This window comes from Callithrix jacchus, chromosome 8 (assembly GCF_049354715.1).
Source record: "Callithrix jacchus isolate 240 chromosome 8, calJac240_pri, whole genome shotgun sequence".
Classification (NCBI taxonomy): Eukaryota; Metazoa; Chordata; class Mammalia; order Primates; family Cebidae; genus Callithrix; species Callithrix jacchus.
The window spans coordinates 36,862,018-36,882,974 of NC_133509.1; the positions used below are offsets into that span (position 1 = coordinate 36,862,018).

The following is a 20,957-nucleotide window of genomic DNA, read 5'->3' on the forward strand; positions in this document are numbered from 1 at the left end:
CATAAATTTAGACTGACAATGATACCACAAAACTATGCATACCTGTGTTTACTGAAGAATTACAACTATTGATTAAAAAAGAAAATTTCTCATAAAATTTCTACCATCATGGATATTTTAAATATTAAGAATATGAGTTTCCCAGTCTAGGACAAACCTAAGTCTTACATAAGGTAACAAATATTACCACCCACAGGAGAGCCCATGTAAAACAGGCCTCACTTTAGGTTCTCAGGTCGGGCTTGGTGGCTCATGCCTGTAATCCCAGCACTTTGGGAGGCCAAGGTGGGCGGATCACGAGGTCAAGAGATCCAGACCATCCTGGACCAGAGTGAAACCCTGTCTCTACTAAAATACAAAAATTAGCTGGGTGTGGTGGCACGCACCTGTAGTCCCAGCTACTTGGGAGGCCAAGGCAGGACAACTGCTTGAACCTGGGAGGCGGAGGTTGCAGTGACCCGAGATCACGCCACTGCACTCTGGGTGCCTGGTGACAGAGTGAGACTCTGTCTCAAAAAAAAAAAAAAAATTAGATTCTGAATTTTCTTGAAAGATATGATATCAGCCTGTAGTTAGAAGGGACTCATGTGATGAGAGCATTACTTAGTACGAATATACTCATCTTTAAAAAGAAATCAGTTATGTTACATTAAGATGTAGAGAAAAAAATATTTAATTAACAAGTTTAATGTAAGAGCAAGAATGAGCAACGGAAATCCAGCTCTTGTAGACAGCATCTATCTACTTGTGGCAGCCAAGGATTTCTTTGAAGTAACTTTTAGCTAAGTTTAGGGATAAAAAGAAAAATGAGATGAACACATTACAGTATGATATAAACCACGTGGTATGGTTTTCACAAAAGTGGAAAAGATTTAATCAGTGAATAAACGCTACAAATTTGTAAATCAATTTTTAACTTCCCCTAAATTTATATTTTGATAAGCAATCTCTAAGATTTCATCTCTACAATATTTGATGCACAGAAACACAGAAAAATGTTTTAAGAGAAGAATAAATTATTTTAAGTTAATCAGACTGTTAAGATATATTAAAAAACCTGTGTTCCAGAACAAAAGTCACAGATGACTAACAGAAAAAATAAAATGCACCTATATCTGGGCAAACAAAGGTATGTAATACACAATTACAATAAATTATTATGGTATAACTTTGGATACTGTTATATATTTAGCCCAGTTTTCCAGAGTAACAAGTGCATGCTTTCTCTCTAGAAAGTGGAAGATGCACTACTGTACAAAGCAAAGGTATCACAGGAGAACTGGGCACTATAAGAATTGGAGGATAAAGGTTAAATCATTTCATTCAAATCCTTTGAATTCTAATTCCATCAACTCAAAGTTAAGAAGGGCTTTAGCTTTCAAGGATTATCACATGCATACATATTTGAATACAGGCACAGAAACTCATCATTTTTATTTGGATAACAAAGGGTCTCCAAATTATATTGAAAAATAAATCCTAATTAATATCACTCTTGTAAAAAAAAGTTTAGCACACTTTTCACAAATGATTTATGTAAAAGAGAAAATACACATAATTTTATAATATCTTAAAACTCTTTTATTCCCTACCATAGACATTTTGTCTTTTGTTTTCTTTCAGTTTTCTACAGTTTCCAACTTGTACCTGTGTTTAATACTGCTTTAGTCTGCTAAAGACATTAATTGATTGCTTTTCTAAATCTAAGGATTATATAGTTTTAGTATAAATATATATCACATATTTTCTTAAAATTTTGACAAAACCGAATAAGCATGCCTTGTTTTAAGTCCATGCTCCTTCCACTGTTTATAAAATCTGATTTAATGATCAAAAAATTCTTGGTTGTCACTCTTCTGTTACAACAATCTTCCTTCTGAACTGCCACCCAGTTCATACATAATAATATCAAGCAGTAGAAAAACCAAAGAAATTATGTTAATCTTAGTTCTTCCTTTTGACACTATAAAATAATGTGAACTTTTAAAAAAATGAAACAATACATCCAAAACTCAATACATTCAAATGAGCTGAGTTCCTTTTTACCTTGGAAGGCCACTGTTCATTCTCCTAAGTATCCTGCCACTGCTCAAAATACCTTTAAAACTCTTTTGGGATTGCTTCCAAAGCAAGTTGTATACTTTTTGCATTACCTCAAAGTTAGGTGGAAGTTTTCTAAACTTTCTTGTAGTACCAAATAATGGTAACTAAAAATAGTCAAGCTTCTTAATACTCTTTTTTAAAACAGTGTCTAATCACAAAATTAATAGTCTGTGTGACAAATTAACTTTGAATGCAATTCTAAAAGAGTAAACCCAGCAGGTTTTGGGCAATGGTAGATTGCTGGCATTAGGAAATAACCTTCCAGCATCATCACTATGCAGAATTAACATTCATTTAGCTGTCTATGTTCTGGCATATTTGTTTAAAGTGAACATTCTGAGAGTTAGTATTCTTTTGAAAAGGAATATCACTCTTAAAAAAAAATTTATTCCTTTAAAGCATCACTGTCATAACTATGCAAGTGTTTTGTTAGAAAGTAGTTCTCCTTACTGTATCAATAAAGACGACTTTTAAAAACTTGAAAGCAAATAACCAACTTATTTGCCCCCAGGCTTTTTAAAATCATTAACTGAAGATAAAATAATTCAAAATTTCAAAGTACTAAAAAACAAAACAACTCCAAATGTAATAAAAACACATCAAGAAGCAAACTACAATTTCTGAGCTGCACTGTTTATTTTGCTGCTTGAAACCTAAGTGACAGTATGCCACTATAATTATGGGGTTTCGTCTAAACCTTTACTACACTGCAGGTACAGAAATATACGGACACATTTTTGGAGAATTGACATTTTGCAAAATGCAGCAAACATTTTAATTTATACATGAGAAAAGGAAGTGTTCAAAAGGGTATGCATTTCAAGTTATTGCAGGTTATTTGTGAGAGAATTTCTGCACGTAAAACGTTTAAATTTAACCAACAGTAGCGTGTCAGTGTATTTAAAATCATGACAAAAATCTTCTCTCTGGTCATGTTGCCCATGACAAATTACTATGATGTTGTATGTTTAGGGCAAGATGTCAATACAGCATAAATCCCATGGTATTTTGGTTTTCTTCTGGAGATTAAAGCTGTTTTTCTTGGGATAAATGCAGCAGCAAAACACAAACCAGTTGATCAAAAAAGCACTTCTGCCATAACTCCAATAATTTTCAGGACACATCAACCGACAGTAGTTTTGCCATTCCCAGTTCTTTTAAGGATTACATCTCTGCACTGTTGCCTTAAGGATGTCTGTAGAAGCTTGTTCTCTGTTAAGCCAGTTTACTGACTACAGCCTGGTTGAGAGAATTTAGTTGGTTGGTCCATTTATCTAGTGCAGTATATCGTGCACCACCCCTCTTCTGATGATCCAGTTCAAGGAGCTGGTTGACTTGATCAATTCGGCCATGAATAGTGCTAGAAATAAATAAATAAGATGTGTCTACAAAAGACTTTCATCAAGCACAGCTTCTGGACTAATGTTTCATAAAAAACACAGTATCAATAAATGCAAAAAAAAAAAAGCAGCTGCCTATATTAAATGAATTCAGTGTTAGTTTTAACTTCATTGTCTCATTCAAACTCTCCACTGAAACCAGATTTCAGATATTCTTCATCAGTTTCATTGAAAGAACCACTAGGCATAGACTTATCCAATTAATCAAAGGCAAACATCATCTGTGAAGCTTTAAACAATGTACTGTTTAAGAAGATATAATTTCAAAAATGTTATGTACCACAAACCTCTATCCTTAACAACACACATAAATACTATTCATTAAATAATTCTTTGGCAATATAATGACTAAAAATCCTCCTGAAAAATCATTTAGAACTTCTTCAGAGATCATGTGTTTAATATGTTCATTCATTTATCAAAAACCATCACACATACATATATATCTCTTTCAAGAGAAAACCATAACCCAAAGGTACTTTTTATGAAAACTCAAGAATCCAACTGCTACTTTTGTCACTATTATTCAAAACTTAAGGTACCAAACGTTTTGTGATAAAAAATAGTAAAGTACTTACTTATCCAATATGCACTGCACCAGCAAGCTCTCCACATCAGCTACATCTATGTTTAATTCCTAGGACAAAAGACTTGTTATATACTAATTAACATTTAAAAGACTTCATGATTTTACATAATCATTCTAATTTTAATTCATTTCTATCACTTAAAGGAAAAATAGTGAAGAGAAGATTTTTAAACATATTTCATTATCACTTCAAAATATCTCTGAAAACACAGGTCTGATAAAGCTTAACTTTTTAACTTCTGAAGTATATTCCTACAACAATTTTACTGTGGTTAATGTTGAGCTTCATCATGAATCTTCAATCTATAAATCTTCATCATGAATCTATAGATCTTCATCAAGAATCTATAAATTATTTCATGTCCAAAGTAATTTATAGATTCAATGCTATCCCCATCAAGCTACCATTGACTTTCTTCACAGAACTGGAAAACACCACCTTAAACTTCATATAAAACCAAAAAAAGAGCCCACATAGCCAAGACAATCCTAAGCAAAAAAAAAAAAAAAAACAACAAAAAACAAAGCAGGAGGCATCATGCTACCTGACTTCAAACTATACTACAAGGCTACGGTAATCAAAACAGCATGGTACTGTGACAAAACAGATATAGACCAATGGAACAGAACAGAGGCCTGAGAAATAACACCACACATCTGCAACCATCTGATCTTTGACAAACCTCACAAAAACAAGCAATAAGGGAAAGGATTTTCTATTTAATAAATGGTGCTGGGAAAACTACTTAGCCTTATGCGGAAAGCTGAAACTGAATCCCTTCCTTACACCTTATACAAAAATTAACTCAAGATGGATTCAAGATTTAAACATAAGACCTAACATCATTGCCACAAAGAAAACCTATTTCAAGCATAGACAAGGACTTCATGAGTCAAACACCAAAAGCAATGGCAACATAAGCCAAAATAGACAAATGGGACCTAATTAAACTTAAGAACTTCTGCAAAGCAAAAGAAACTGTCATTAGAGTGAACTGGCAACCAACAGAATGGGAAAAAATTTTTGCAATCTCCCCATCTGACAAAGGGCTAATATCCAGAATCTACAAAGAACTTACACAATTTACAAGAAAAAAACAACCCCATCAAAAAGTGGGTGAAGGATATGAAAAGACACTTCTCAAAAGAAGACATCTATGAGGCCAATAAGCATATAAATAAAAGCTCATTATCACTGGTCATTAGAGAAATGCAAATCAAAACCACATTGAGATACCATCTCAGGCCAGTCAGAATGACAATCATTAAAAAATCAGGAGACAGGCCTGGCACGGTGGCTCAAGCCTGTAATCCCAGCACTTTGGGAGGCCTAGGCAGGTGGATCACGAGGTCAAGAGATCGAGACCATCCTGGTCAACATGGTGAAACCCCATCTCTACTACAAATACAAAAAAAAAAATTAGCTGGGCATGGTGGCACATGCCTGTAATCGCAACTACTCAGGAGGCTGAGGCAGGAGAATTGCCTGAACATAGGAGGCGGACGATGCGGTGAGCCGAGATTGCGCCATTGCACTCCAGCCTAGATAACAAGAGCGAAACTCCGTCTTAAAATAAAAAAAATCAGGAGACAACAGATGCTGGAGAGGATGTGGAGAAATAAGAATGCTTTTGCACTGTTGGTGGGAGTGCAAATTACTTAAACTATTGTGGAAGACAGTGTGGTGGTTCCTCAATGACCTAGAACTAGAAATACCATTTGACCCAGCAATCCCATTACTGGGTACATACCTAAAGTATTATAAATCATTCCTTTATAAAGACGCAGGCACATGTATGTTTACTGAGGCACTGTTCACAATAGCAAAGACTTGGAACCAACCCAAATACCCACCAATGCCAGATAAAGAAAATGTGGCACATATGCACCATGGAATACTATGCAGCCATGAAAAAGGATGAGTTCATGTCCTTTGCAGGGACATGAATAAAGCTGAAAACCATCATTGTCAGCCAAGTGACACAAGAACCAAAAACCAAACACCACATGTTCTCACTCTTAAGTGGGTGTTGAACAATGAGAACACATGGACACAGGGAGGGAAACATCATGCATGGGGTCCTGTCAGGGGGTGGGGGGGCTAGGGAGAGACAGCAGGAGGTCGTGGGATAGGGGAGGGATAGCACTAGGAGAAATACCTAATGTAGATGATGGGGTGATGGATGCAGCAAACCACCATGGCATGTGTATACCTAATAAACCTGCATGTTCTGCACATGTACCTTAGAACTTAAAGTATAAGAACAGTTAAAAACAAAAAGGCAAAAAAAAAAAAACAAAACAGTTGACCTTTCATCAATTATGTATTTTAACCGCTACTCTTCCCCTGTAAGTTTCTCTGAGATTCTTTGAATCTTTAAAAAGAAATTTAGTGATTACCAATCTCTTTGTTACAATGTAAAGGCTCTTTTTTTTTTTTTTTGAGATGGAGTTTCACTCTTGTTACCCAGGCTGGAGTGCAATGGCACAATCTCGGCTCACTGCTATCTCCGCCTCCTGGGCTCAGGCAGTTCTCCTGCCTCAGCCTCCTGAGTAGCTGGGATTACAGGCACGCGCCACCATGCCCAGCTAATTTTTTGTATTTTTACTAGAGACAGGGTTTCACCATGTTGACCAGGATGGTCTCAATCTCTTGACCCCATGATCCACCCACCTCAGCCTCCTAAAGTGCTGGGACTACAGGCGTGAGCCACCGCGCCCGGCCAAGGCTCTTTTTTGTTAACTCAATTTATGCCAAGAAAACAGAAATATTCATATTAAAAGTCAAGTCCAGTCCCAGCTACTCAGGAGACAGAGGTAGGAGGATTGCCTGATGTCAGAGTTCAAGATTATAGTGTGCCACACTGTGCCTGTGAATAGCCACTGTACTCCAGCCTCGGCTACACAGCAAGACCCAGTCTCTTAAAAAAATGAAAAATAAAATAAGTAAAACCCTTAAGTTATGCTTAATTTAAAAAATGCATTTATTATAATAAAATGTTACCAAGTTAGTGACTGTTAAATGCAAAACTGGTATACTGAATTTGTAACTATAAATTATAAACATCATTAAAAGTCATGAAAATAGGTACCTTAGAAATAAAAGGAATATGTATTCTTGTGTAAGGCTTAATTAATTTTATAAGCACTTGTGTTCTGATGTTTCGCAAAAGCTCTGAAAGACAAAAAATTAAAATAACATTTAACAGTTTGTATGATATCTTTATGAATCATTATGTACTCCTAATTATCTTCTCAAAATACATCTTCCTGCTTGACAAGGACTTAAAGTGTTTATATTTTAAAATATTTGGGTTAATACATGCACAGTATGAGCAGGTGCTACCTATCCTATAATTTCTTGTTCCCACCACCTTGATTTTGTTTATGTTGAAACTCTACTAAAATATTATCTTGCCTTCTCAGTATTACACTACTTACAATTTCCTCATCAGTTAACATCTTTTAAGGTGATTTATACTAGCCAGCCAAGTTCCTTGTTTTAGACTCTCTAAAAACCTATAGTACTGTATTTTATATAATGCTTTTACAATTTACTCCAGTTCTGTCATATATAATAGTTTAAAAAAATTTTTAAAACTACATTGAAATTCAGGTAAAAAAAGGTTCATTTTTCTATATCTATAAAATGCAGTACCATTGCAGGTTCATGTAAGAACTTTTATAATGTCTACTGAATAAGAGAAAGGAAGATGGGGAATAACAGAACATTACTTCTGATGCATCTGAAATTTAGTTCCAAATGGTCATTTAAAAACCTTCAAATAGCTCCATAATAGGTGGGAACACTGGAGCTATAAAAGAGGTCCCAGAACAAAGGAATGATTGTTTTCTTTTGGTAATTCAACATAACTTACTAAAAATCTCAATTCACTTACTGACATGTACACCTTCCCAATGTACATCTTAGCATTATCTATAGCAGGAGCTTTTGTTATTTGTCAAAAACAAACTCTAAAAATTAACTTTGAATCTAAGCATCAATAATAAACATGCAACAGCATCTATACTATAATTTTTTAGAAAGGGACAGTTACCTTAAACAAAATGGACACTATATATAAACTTGACTTTTTTATTAAATTGGCAAATAATTTCTTTAAAACTGCTTCATAATTTTAAGGAATATCCTATTCCATGACAGCATTTAGAAACACATCTATACTTTGCAATAGACAGTGGAAAAACAGCTTACTGCCATGCAGCTTCATTAAGAAGCATTTGTTTGACAGTGGCAATGAAAGTAATAAAATCCAGTTGGCAGAAAGAACATACCTTCAATGTGTTCTCTTATGAAAGGATCATCCATGATGTTGCTGTGATTTGTTTTTAGAATCTTTTCAAATTCAGTGATGTCATTATTCTGATAGGCACTAATAGAATTAAACAAAAAGAGTAAATTATGTCAAACACAAAGAAGTTATGTAATTAATCAGATAATCTGAAGGTTTCTCAATTTTCATATGCAGAAATCTAAATAATATACTTTCTGTCATGGAAATCAGAGTTAAACACACACATCCTTCTGCCAAAAAATGTAAATCGCCTTTTCACGCTTTTAGTTTTTTAAAAGACAGATAAAAAAAAAATCTTCTTTTGGGATTATATACTATATTTATACATAGTTAATTAAAATCATCTCAGTATCTTACTTCGTTAAAAGCTGGCAATAAAACATTTAATAACTATTTAATGCTTGATGTTTTCAAATGAAATTGTGCATTTAATTCCTAATTGTTCATAATGAAAGAAACCAGGTTTCATTTATACTACTACATGTAGGGGTGTGGTCCTGTCTTTCAAATAAAGTATATACTCTTTGTAGGTTATCCAGAAAATGCAGCTTCCTAATTTTTATCTTCTAGAAAGCTACCAGCAACTGTCAAAACTTTTCAAAAGGAACATTTCTCAAATCTCTCTAACTTTAAAGTCCCACTGAGCTATAAAGCAGAGACATCAGTGGCAAATTATTAGTGCCAAGTGGGTATACACACAAAGTCAAGAGTGATGGAATCCCCTGTTGCAGAAGGCCAAAGGCTGATGTTCCCAATTCTCGGAGGTATCTAGTCTCCTCTTGAAGTAATTCTGTAAAGCTCTATGGGGATTGCTAAAGGTGCTGAGAAGGAAGAATCCAACCTTCTGGATATGGCACCACTGTCTGCTTTATATGTAAGACATATCATCAGCCATTCTGCACGCCCTCTGCTGTGCTTCCATCTGTTGGGTCCCAATGTAACTTCATGTTAGGGACAGGTGATTCAAGTGCTTCAACAGGAATTATTTTCCTCTAGTCTCCTGGCAACTGACTAGGAAGATAAAATTAGGAAGCATTACTTTCTTATCTATCCCAAATACGTTGCTGTAATATACTATAGGAGGACATATTCAAGCATTGATAGCATTTGCACAAACATTTATTTTATGTTTACAGACATATGTATTTTAACTATGAGACATTCTTCCATTTCTTAAGTGGGGTTTTTAAAAAAACATCTTATGTTTGGAATATCATGGGTCACATCAAGTGTGTCAAAATTTACCATTAAAATAAGTGTTGAGTTCCAATACAGTGGCTTCCCTGGAGTAGTTGGATAAAATAAATATGTAAAAACCATTATATATTCTGATATAGGTCAGATAAAGCTCTGATAAATCAGTCCTTTAACCAGTTTTAATGTACTTAGCCAATTTAATTTCTATAAAATAAACTGGCTAGGGTAAAGTTTTTCCTCAGTATTTCTAAGAGTTTTAAAAGTGTAAACTGCTGCTTAGCAATTTAATATTCCTAACAATTTTTTAAAAGTATTATAAAGTCAATCTCTAACTAAATCAGTTCTTAATGTGGCCAAACATGGATGAAACAAACTATTTGAAATAAAGATGAAGTTTCCTTTAATAATTAAAAGAAACTTAATTCAACAAACAAATTAAAATAAAAAAGTAAACAATAAAGAAACCGATTTAATGTGGTAATTCAGGTTCTTAATTCCCAACTGTTCTTAGTCCCCCTAAAAAAAAACCCTGACTTTTTTTTTTGCAGCCAAAATTAAGGTTTCCTTAAAAAAAAAAAAAAAAAAATTAAATGAAGCCGGGAATGATGGCTCACGCCTGTAATCTCACCACTTTAGGAGGCTGAGGCGGGTCAATTAGGTGAAATGCCACCTCTACTAAAAATACAAAAACTTAGTCAAGTGTGGTGACTCATGCTTGTAATCTCAGCTACTGGGGAGACTGAGGCAGGAAAATTGCTTGAACCTGGGAAGCGGAGGTTGCAGTGAGCCGAGATCATACCACTGTACTCCAGCCTGGGCGATAAGAGTGAAACTCTGTCTCAAGAAAGTAAATAAATAAATAAATGAGGACATTTAACATAGGAACTTTAGTCTCATGAAATAAGCTATTTTCCCCAAGTATATACAATTTATACTTGGTGACAATTTATATGTAGGTGACCCATAATTTGCAGTCTAATAGCATTTTTTGTTAAATGAAAAAGTACTATAAATAGAACTTCTGGTCACCTAAATTATTTACATATATCTGCGAATAAAAGTCCTGCCTTATGTCCCTAGCTACATTTGCCCAGCCTTTGTAAAACTCAGCTGTACAACCTAAAATAAAAGACTTAAAGAAACTTACAAAGTTTCTTACACTTTTTTAATGAATAAAGCCCACAAAAACCCAGGGCTCCATTTATTCTAGGCCTGGAGGAAAGTTTCTCTTACTATTCCTTTTGCAAAAATGAGCCTTTTCTTCTAGGCTTTTTGTTTTGTCTTATCTTCCATAATTTTGTTTAATATGAATCGACTATGGTAGGTTCTTCAGTGTTCTCCACAGAATCATTCAATAAATCTTGGGTTTCTTACCAGTACAACCCTCTGTCACCCCACACTCTACCTCAGAAAATTATCCATTGTAAACATTTTAACAAATACTTTCATCTTGTCATTGAGAAAATACGTAAGTAAAGAAATATGTTTATGCCATCTTGTCTTACTGAAAATTCTTGACTCATCTTGGACTAGTCCATAGTGGGTTTCATTTTGGATTAAGAGAGGTATAGGCAGTATCATTGTGAAATAATGTTTTAAGACATCCACAATCAGTTTTCCACTGAAAGACAGCAGGTGCCTGTGCAGACATATAGACACACACACACACACCCTCCCAACTGAAAGATAGCAGGTGCATGTGCAAACGGACAGATGCACACACACAGATAATAGGAAAACTAAGCAGTGGATACTTTATAAAATCTGGTGGATACAGAAAACAGCACAGTAACTTCAGAAGATAAACATTCTACAAACTTTTGTAAGAAAATACAAAAAGGTAAATGATGATTATTAACTGAGTTCTGAAAAGTTTTATCTCTTCCTCCTTTAGAACTGCGTTAAGGGAATTTACCTTAAATTTACTTTAACTGAAATATAAAATCTTACCTTACTAAATTCGTCATTGCTAAAATCTCTGGATCATTTTTGTACGGCTTGGCCTAAACACAGTAAAGAAAAAAATTAACTATGTATATGTACAAAGAAATAATATTTATTTCCAGATAGCAAAATAACAAGTAAAACACACGTACCTCCTGTGAGTCAAATGGATTTATTCCTGATTTCATAAGCATATTTGCTAAGACCAAATATTTTAAGCAAGTAGTTCGTCTCGGACTTCCAGATTCATCATAATTCTTGAAGGCTTCAAAAAAATCAGTGTGTGCCTTTTCAAATTCACCTTCTCTCAAGTGCATTTTACCACCACATTCTGTGAAGAAAAAGACATGAGAAGAAAGGGTATTTTCACTTCTGTAATAACAAGACTGACAATCTCATAAAGGCCAAATGAAAATTATATCAGTGACTTTCAGTTTTTAAATTCTATAACTTGAATAGTACTGGCCCGAAGGTATATACTGAAGTTCTAAAAAGCCAGAGTTAAATTAAACATTTTGATATCTCCCCACGTAACTGCCCACCCTCTCCAAATCAAACTTGCCTCTGATAACTCCCATGATCAGTGGATGAGGGATGGCAGACTTGATGTGAAGTGACTGTTCATAGAGTGCTTTAAGTTTTTTGTTATTTTTCTGTGCTGTGTACATTTGAATTTCCAAAGCATATATTTCTAATAACTGTGTACCCTTTTTCAGATCATCTTCTCCATCATCAGTCTAGGAAAGCAAATACTTAACTTTAGACGAGATAGAAGTCAGACAGTAATTCTTATTCGCATTAGCCTGGAAATCTTACATTTATAATACTATTTCTATGTGAAAATACAATACAAATTTAAATTAGGAGCTAGAGTACTAGAATGCCACTTACAATGGCCAAAAAGAAACTAACACATTCTTTCTACTTTTTAGTTATAAGGAAAAAAAATAGCTAAAGGTTTTTTTGTACAGTAGTCCTTCCTTATCCATAGGGAACATATTCTAAGACCTCCAGTGGATGCCTGAAACTAAGGACAGTACTATGTTTTTTCCTACATAGTAAGTGACCTTAAGCGAAACAATGTACAATGAAATCATTTTCCCCCTCCTCAATGTTATAACAAAATGGTGTTGAAAAAAGCAATGTTAAGTCACAGTTTCTAAGAACCTATTAACAATGTTAATTGAAAATTTAGTGTATATATATACCTGTGATAAAGTTTAATTTATAAATCAGGTACAGTAAGAGATTAACAATAACTGATTATAAAATAGAACACTTATAACAATATACTATAATAAAAGTTATGTGAATGTGATCTTTCTCTCTCTCTCTCTGAAAATATCTTATTTTCAGACTTCAGTTGACCACAGGTAACTGAAACTGAAGAAAGCGAACTGTGGATAAGGGTTAGGGGGACTAAGTATGCATGAAATGTTTTAATGTTTATGTTTTTATCTAGGAGATTTATTATTGTCTTCCCCAAATCTTCACAACTGCTTTCAAACCACTTATTCAATTAAAAAGTCCTTATTAAGTGCCTTCCACATGCCAGGCGAATCTAATGTTGTGAAATACAAAGTTAAAAAAGCGGAGGTCCTTGGTCTCAAAAGTTCCCAATCCAGCAGAAGATTAATCTGTCAGTAGATAAATTACCATATAAATGATGACTCTAGCTGAAGTACAAACCAAGTGCCTAGGAGAATGAAATAGAAAGGGACTAATTTTCCTTGAGGATGGCACAGGAATCACAAAAAGATGCTGTCATTTGAGCATGACTTTAAAGCTGACCAACAGACCATGAAATGTAGGCCATGAAAAATAGCATATAATCAACAGTAAGATATTCATAAATATCTAACACTGACATGTACTAAGCAAAAATGTATTGTTTATTGGGTCTTTAAACTTAAAATTGTTTAATTACTCACTAATGAACCATAACCAGAGTAAAATATACAATATACAAAACAATTTGTCTATCTAGAGTATACTGCATCTCTCCCTGAACATACTTACATCAAAGTACTAAGTAATATAATGCTACTTCCCATTCAGATAGCATTTTTCTTATGTTCTTAAATCAAAAGGGTTTTCTCAAATTCCTTATATACATACATACTGAAAGACCCTCCATCATTCAGAGATCGCTTCTCCAGCATTTCCATTTCATAGCGAACTGAACCTCCAGTTGGTTATGAATCAGACTAAAGCATCCTAACAATGTGCAGATAAGAAATAATTCCTAAGTGACTAATCTGCTTATAAAACAAAACTATTAAATATCTGCAGATGATTCATTCAGAACAATTTCCTTATCATTTCTCCTATTCACAGAAATGACACATATATCGTTAAAATAATACCTCATGGTTGAGGGTGTGTGGGGCTGAAGAAATAGTACATGGCATTGGAAGAGTTTAGAAATATTTAAAGGCCAGGCACCGTGGCTCAGGTCTGTAATCCCAGCACTTTGGAAGGCCAAGGTAGGCGGATCAGCCTACCTCAAGAGTTTGGGACCAGCCTAACCAATATGGTGAAACCCTGTCTTTACTAAAAATACAAAAATTAACCAGGCATGGTGACGAGCGCCTGTATTCCCAGCTACTCAGGAGGCTGTCACAGGAGAATTGCTTGAACCTGGGAGTCGGAGGTTGCAATGAGGCGAGATCACGCCACTGCACTCCAGCCTGGATGACAGAGCAAGGCTCTGTCTCAAAAAAAAAAAAAAAAAAAAAAATTTAAAGCAGTATTTCCACATTAAATTTAACCTAGTATTAAATGATGTATTTGGTTAAGACAAAAAAGGGAATATAAAATGAAAGCCTGGTTAAAAAGTTAAAGAGCTACTCTGTCCTAAGCATATGGCTTTTCAAATATAAATTAATTACAGAAAATAAAGAACTCAGTACCTCTGTTGCACTAGCTATACTTCAAATGCTTGATAGCTACACATAGCTGGTGCTACCACATTGGAAAACAGATACAGAAAATTCCCAGTATCACTTAAAGTTCTGTTGGACAGTGCTGCTAGGGTTCATATAAATTGAAATATAAAAATACCTTTATTACACATTTATAATATCCTTACTCCATTTTCATAGAGTATATAACTAAGTATTACGGCTTCCTTGTAGTAAGTATCACAATTGGCTATTTGTTTATTGATACTGGTATTTCATTACACAAAGAATAAACACTGAGGGGCTGGGCATGGTGGCTCACACCTGTAATCCCAGCACTCTGGGAGGCTGAGGCAGGTAGACTGCCAGAGTTCAGGCATTCGAGACCAGCCTGGACAACATGGCAAAACCCCACCTCTACAAAAAAAAAAAAAAAAAATACAAAAGATTAGCTGGGCATGGTGGTGTGCACCTGTAGTCCCAGCTACTCAGGAGACTGAAGTGGGAAAACAGCTTCAGCCCATGAGGCAGAGGTTGCAGTGAGCTAAGATCACACCACTCCACTCTCCAGCCTGGATGTCAGAGCCAGACCCTGTCTCAAGAAAATAAATAAATAAAAAGATACTTTTAATAACTTATTTTCTAAATTTTATTTTTGGGATAATGCTTAAACAAAAAACATTCCTAAACAATATGTTGAATATGATTATTAATTATTGCTTATACTTTTTTTATTACGAAGAAATATTGAGAAAAAAATAAGGGAAAGCTACCTGGCAGGACTGATGTAACTGGCGTAAAATTTTTTGAAGCTTTCCATACTCCTCTCGTTCTAAATATAATTTTCCAAGCTGCAAAAAAGCAAACTTATTAAAATCAAGATTTCAACAGAAGATGTATATCTTTAGGAGGTTTTATTAAGAACACCCCCCCCCACCGCCAACTTTTCAAAAGAAAAGAGTAAGTAATTATAATTGTTACCTTTGTGTTTGTCTTAAACCACAGTCTATCATTCTTAGCATCTTTCAAAGCTTCCAGAGTTGTTTCATAGAATTCCTGCAGTAAATCCATCTGACATAAAAAATCAGAATTCTATAATTGTAAACAGCAAATTTGTACCTGTTAATAAAGTTAATTTGAACAAACTAAAAGTGCATCTTTGAACTTTAATACATATAAGATACACTATTTGTATCTTACTGAATGTCTTGTACAGTCCAAAAAATTAACTGAAGCAAAACACAGACCAAATTCACAAGTGTCATGATCTATTGTTTTATAAAACCCATAAAATATTTCCCCATATAAACATACTGCCGTAAGTTCTCATGCTATAACAGTCAAAGTTTGTCCTTCCCAATCTAATAATTCATTCTGTATTTTACTTTTTAAAAAGCTAGTCGAGTGAAGCAGTGGGAGTGGAGAAGGAACAAAGCAATCTGTAACTGGTGGTGAGCAATTAGCTGAAAATACCACTCGACTCAGATCAGCCACTCATCTCATATTAACAGCAGTAAATGACATGCACATAGAATTAGTTGTATTGTTACTAACAGCGTGTATCTTATTCATTCAACCCTTATTTGGAGCCTATAACGTGGCAAACACTAAGCATGCTGGTGAAGATGAAAAAACAAATAATAAGCTCCTTCTCTCAAAATTCTTCTATAAATGTGACTAAGTTAATTCAACTACACAGCTTTCAAGTCACTGGGAAACCGTGGAGGTGGGTGGAAAATAAAGTCTACTATAATTTTAGCTATATCTAATCACCACCAATTCACCAATCTGTGTGGCATTTTTTTCACAGAAATCATTATTTGTTTTACATCTTGATAAGTTCCCTTGCCTACACTCTTCCCCCTGCTTCTGGCTTTGCTTTTGTTTGAATATCTAATTCTCTACTTAACAGGATCAAGAAGAGGACTATAAGAGCAGGAAAATTTCACATTTTCAGAAAACATTGCTTACTTATTCATGACTACTGACGGCATATTGAATAGAACAGAGTGCCACCCACTCAATATCTGTTGTTACTTTCAAAAACCAAAAACCTTACATATAACAGCACACAGAGCATGTAGTCTTGAAGTTTCAAAATCACTGGATTCCCTCTCCCTGCTCCAATTACTGACATAACATTTAATAACAGTGTACCAAATACGTTTTGATGACACTCGTTTTTAAGAGTTGGTAAACATTTTCCAATTTAAGGAAAGCTCCATGATATATAACTCTAGAATTTGTGTCATTAAGTGTTAATAATCTAACAAAACATGTAAGTTTACCTTCCTTTATTCGTATTACATAAAATTTAAAGAGTAGAAACTGCCTGAAAAAAAATGACATCTAGTAGAAAAGACATTAAATGAGGCTGATTTTGACCTGAACATTCTTTTATTATGAGTACAAAAAGTATCAAATATTTTAAGAAATACTAAATGACAGAGAGACTATATCTTGTGCTAAAATATCAGAGTAAGAAGACTAAAAACTAAAACTGGGGACTATGCTGCTTACAAGGGTAAGAACAAATTATCTAATTAAAAATTATCTTAGCAAAAAAAATATATATAATCACTGGTTTGCTTAACAGCCCAAATCTAGACTCATAATGAAAGCATGATCACTCCCAATACCCTCTTTCTTTCATCAGCAGCTCTTCTTTCATTATCCACCCATCCTTTGCAGAAGCATTTACTGAGCACCTGCTGAGTAATGCCAAACAGTAACTGATAAGAGCACAGGCACTTCTCAAAGATTTTAATGTAATCAAATTCCCACATATAACCTGTGATTGTTTATTTAACACCTCAGAAGGGCCAGCTGAAGTGCTAATGGAGTTTATTAGAAGGACCTGTGGTAGCAACTGTATAGGAGTCTAACCTAAGCCTGAAAAGTTGTTTACAGATTTTAGTATCTGAAGACATTATTTAAAAAGATCAACCTGGAGTCATTACCTTAAATCATTATATAATCAGTAATGTAACCAAGAAGATACTATTTATCATGTTTAAAGCACACTAATAACTAGCATAACTACTTAAATAGAAGCACTAGGCCTTTTCATTTGTAAAGAATGAAGCCCTTACTATAAATAGTAAACACATTGATAGTGCCAAGAGGGGAAAATAGAGTCTAACCTGTTTAGAAGTAGAGATATAATCAAGAATAGAATTAATGGATTTTTCAGAATAATTTCTTGTGACAGCACTCCGAATATAGGTCAATAGTTGTTTATATCTATTCATCATTTCTGGAAAGTTTGTCTGCAAAAAAATAAAAATGAATTATCAGATACAAATTTATGTACTAAAATATGTACACATGATTAAGGTTATAGACTAGACTACTACATAATGTAGTTCATATAATTCATAATATAGTTTTGTAAAAGATGAACTATGTATGACAGGAACACTATCAACATTTTTATCTTAAATTGGAAATGACTAGATTACTCAGACAACAAATCAAATGTGTAAAGTTGGCTTATAAAACAAGTACAACTGCTAAATTTTCCAAATTTCACAAACTGTCATTAGAGAGCATTTTAAAATCATAAAACCTATCAAAATATTCATCCAAAACATACAAATAAAATCCAAGTTTTCTTTTCTTTTTATTGAGACGGAGTTTCACTCTTGTTGCCCAGGCTGGAGTTGCAATGGTGTGATCTCGGCTCATCGCAACCTCCTCCTCCTGCGTTCAAGCGATTCTCCTGCCTCAGCCTCCCAAGTAGCTGGGACTACAGGCATGTGCCACCACATCTGACTAAATTTTCTATTTTTAGTAGAGATGGGATTTCTCCATGTTTGTTAGGCTGGTCTTGAACTCCCGACCTTAGGTGATCCACCTGCCTTGACCTCCCAAAGTGCTGGGATTATAGGTGTGAGCCACCACGCCAGGCCAAAATCCGAGTTTTCAAATGACTTGGGTACCTGCTACACAGGATATTAGCTATATTCACCCCTGTAATTTCATCCAGTCATTAAGAAGCTCTAAAGTAAGACTTACGCATTTCTTTTCTCCCTATAACTGGCTGGCTGTATATAAAAATGGGAAAATTAAACAATCTTTTCAAGCCTCATTACTCATATTTCACGTCAAGAAAAGTCTCCCCATCTAAGGTTCTACTCAATATTAGATGTAGTTAATGTTGTTATACCTTATATTTGTACTACTGAGGTTGTTCCAGGAAACATGAAAGGTCTAAAAAATAAAGGAGTACGAACACTTAAGAATTCTAGGAGAGGTTTACCATTTCTAAGTATAATCTGTAAGTAAATTTATGAGTCTAACAATATAACCTGCATCCACAGTCCTCAAAATCTGCAACTGCTGATAATCCCTCTTTTCGCTGAGTTCTACTCTATTCTTTTCATCAAAGATGCAAAAAGCATTGGCAGATACAAATGTTTCTTTCCTTGACTACTTGAACACATGTGTTTATTAGGGTGAGGAATAAACTAATAACGTTGTAACTATCCTGCTTAACACAATACATTCTTCCCTAAGACACAACATGAAGAACAAGAAAACTTGACAACAATCCCTGAAACCTTCTAAGCAAGAATTGAATTACAATAAAGAAAACAATAGCGGTAGATGGGATAGAACTACCTCTAAGGATAGAACTGTGGAAATATATATACATAAAACCACTTTTGTTGTCAAGTTTTATGTGGGGGTAAATCATAGGTAACAACCTGTCAATGAGCTGCTAAATCTACATTACAGTACGTATCTTGTAGCAAAAGGGAAATCAGAGAAATATGACTATCCTAACTTTGAGGTTGTATCTTGGCAATGAAATAGGAGTTTTGCAAAAAGTAACAGTTTTGGACTGGGCTTGGTGGCTCAAACCTGTAATCCCAGCACTCTGGGAGGCCATGATGGGAAGATCCCCTGAGCCCATGAGTTTGAGACCAGCCTGGGCAACATGGTGAAACCCCATCTCTACAAAAACCACAAACATTAGCCAGGTGTGGTGGCATGCGCCTGTAGTTCCAGTTACTTGGAGGCTGAGGCAGGAGGATAGCTTGAGCCCGGGAGGCAGAGGTTGCAGTGATGCAATGAACCAAGATTGTGCCACTGAACCCCAGCCAGGGCAACAGAGCAAGACTTCATCTCAAAACAAAAAGTTACAGTTTTGAATTTATCTCCTTTAATTTGGAGCTCATTAAAAAAATTACATTATAATTAAAAACTGAAGGAAGATTAGGTAAATTGGTCCCAGATCAGTTGATAGTGAACCTTTCCAACTTTTCACTACCTAAAATCACTACATACAACATAGGTCCTACTCTGAGTCCAAGCAGAAAATGAGAAGGGCAGATACAGAAGCTGAAATCATTCTGTGAACCATAACTTATTCACAGATGCTGCTACAGCAAACAAAAGGTAGATAAGGTAGACAAAATAACACAAAATGCAAATAACCCTCTCCCTGACTTCCTACCCACTCTGCTCAAGGTAAAATGGCAAAACCAACTCTTAAGGGTAGCATAGCATTCAACTGAACTCAAAATGAAACCACTGCTAGTACGTTACAATAACAGAGTTCTATAGGGACTCTTGGTATTTTCTCAAATCACAGAACCAAAGAGTTAAAACATTCAGCCCCTAATGTCACTATAGTTGTTTAATCAAAAATTTCTGTCCCTTGAAACACTTGGTGCTTCTTCCACAGCCGTGTAAGTCGTTAATTTGAATACAGTAAATGTTTGTATTTATTATTTTTGCAAACAAAAAATGAAAAGAAAGCACAGGGCTTATGGGCAACATAGAAATGTTTTGAAAGTATTAGAGCAGTAGAAGTAGAAAGGGTAAATGCAATGTAGACAGTTTTCATTCTCTAACTAGACTTAAATGTAATATACAATATGCTTAATAACATTTAACATGTTTTGAATTGTTCTGATATATTTTGGGGAATAAATGAACTAAAACATTTTGTGAACAGCTTCTGTAGATGCCATGGAGTGCCCCTATTCAAGGTGAGAGAAACAATATTGGAGAGTACCTCAAAAAGAGGAGGTACAAGATTAATAGAAGTTACCTGGATACAAGTACTAGTCAGATGGGAATAGAGAAGCTAACGGGGAGAAAGAGGAGGCATATCATATGGGAAATACAAAAACAGGAGAAAAAGAAAGTGGTAACATATCAGTTATTCTTCTACAACTGCTTCACTCCCTGCTAATCTGAGCTTCAAGTTTATCTTTCTCTCAAAAGTTCTTCTCCTTTAGTGATCTAAGATTCATGTTTGTACCTAGTCCTATCACCTCCTGATTCTTTTTCCTTCCACTTCTACCCTGTATTCTTTACTAGTTTAAAGAAACTGAGGAATGACATTTTATGAGTATAATGTCCTAATTCCAGTTTCTCTGGAATACGTTATGAGTTCATTCAACAAACTATTTGAGCACCAACCAAATGACAGCCATCATTATAGGTTCTAAGAATATAACAGTGAATAAAACAATGTCCTGCTCTCATGGAG

At 34.7% G+C, this 20,957-nt stretch overlaps 1 protein-coding gene across 2 annotated transcripts in view; it reads right to left on the reverse strand.

Annotated features, from left to right (window-relative positions):
* Positions 1-655: 655 nt before the first annotated feature.
* Positions 656-20,957, reverse strand: part of COPS2 (COP9 signalosome subunit 2) — a 35,099-nt gene continuing 14,797 nt past the window's right edge. The window contains exons 4-13 of one of the 2 annotated variants that reach the window (XM_002753449.6): positions 17,596-17,721; positions 15,434-15,523; positions 15,226-15,303; positions 12,112-12,286; positions 11,702-11,880; positions 11,556-11,608; positions 8,389-8,486; positions 7,185-7,267; positions 4,082-4,140; positions 656-3,463 (exon numbers count right to left, since the gene is read on the reverse strand). In XM_002753449.6, the coding sequence (XP_002753495.1) occupies positions 3,319-3,463; positions 4,082-4,140; positions 7,185-7,267; positions 8,389-8,486; positions 11,556-11,608; positions 11,702-11,880; positions 12,112-12,286; positions 15,226-15,303; positions 15,434-15,523; positions 17,596-17,721 (1,086 nt within the window). In that variant the 3' untranslated portion in view covers positions 656-3,318. Of the gene's footprint in view, positions 3,464-4,081; positions 4,141-7,184; positions 7,268-8,388; positions 8,487-11,555; positions 11,609-11,701; positions 11,881-12,111; positions 12,287-15,225; positions 15,304-15,433; positions 15,545-17,595; positions 17,722-20,957 lie in introns of both variants that reach the window. The other variant, XM_002753450.6, reaches the window with a different exon arrangement.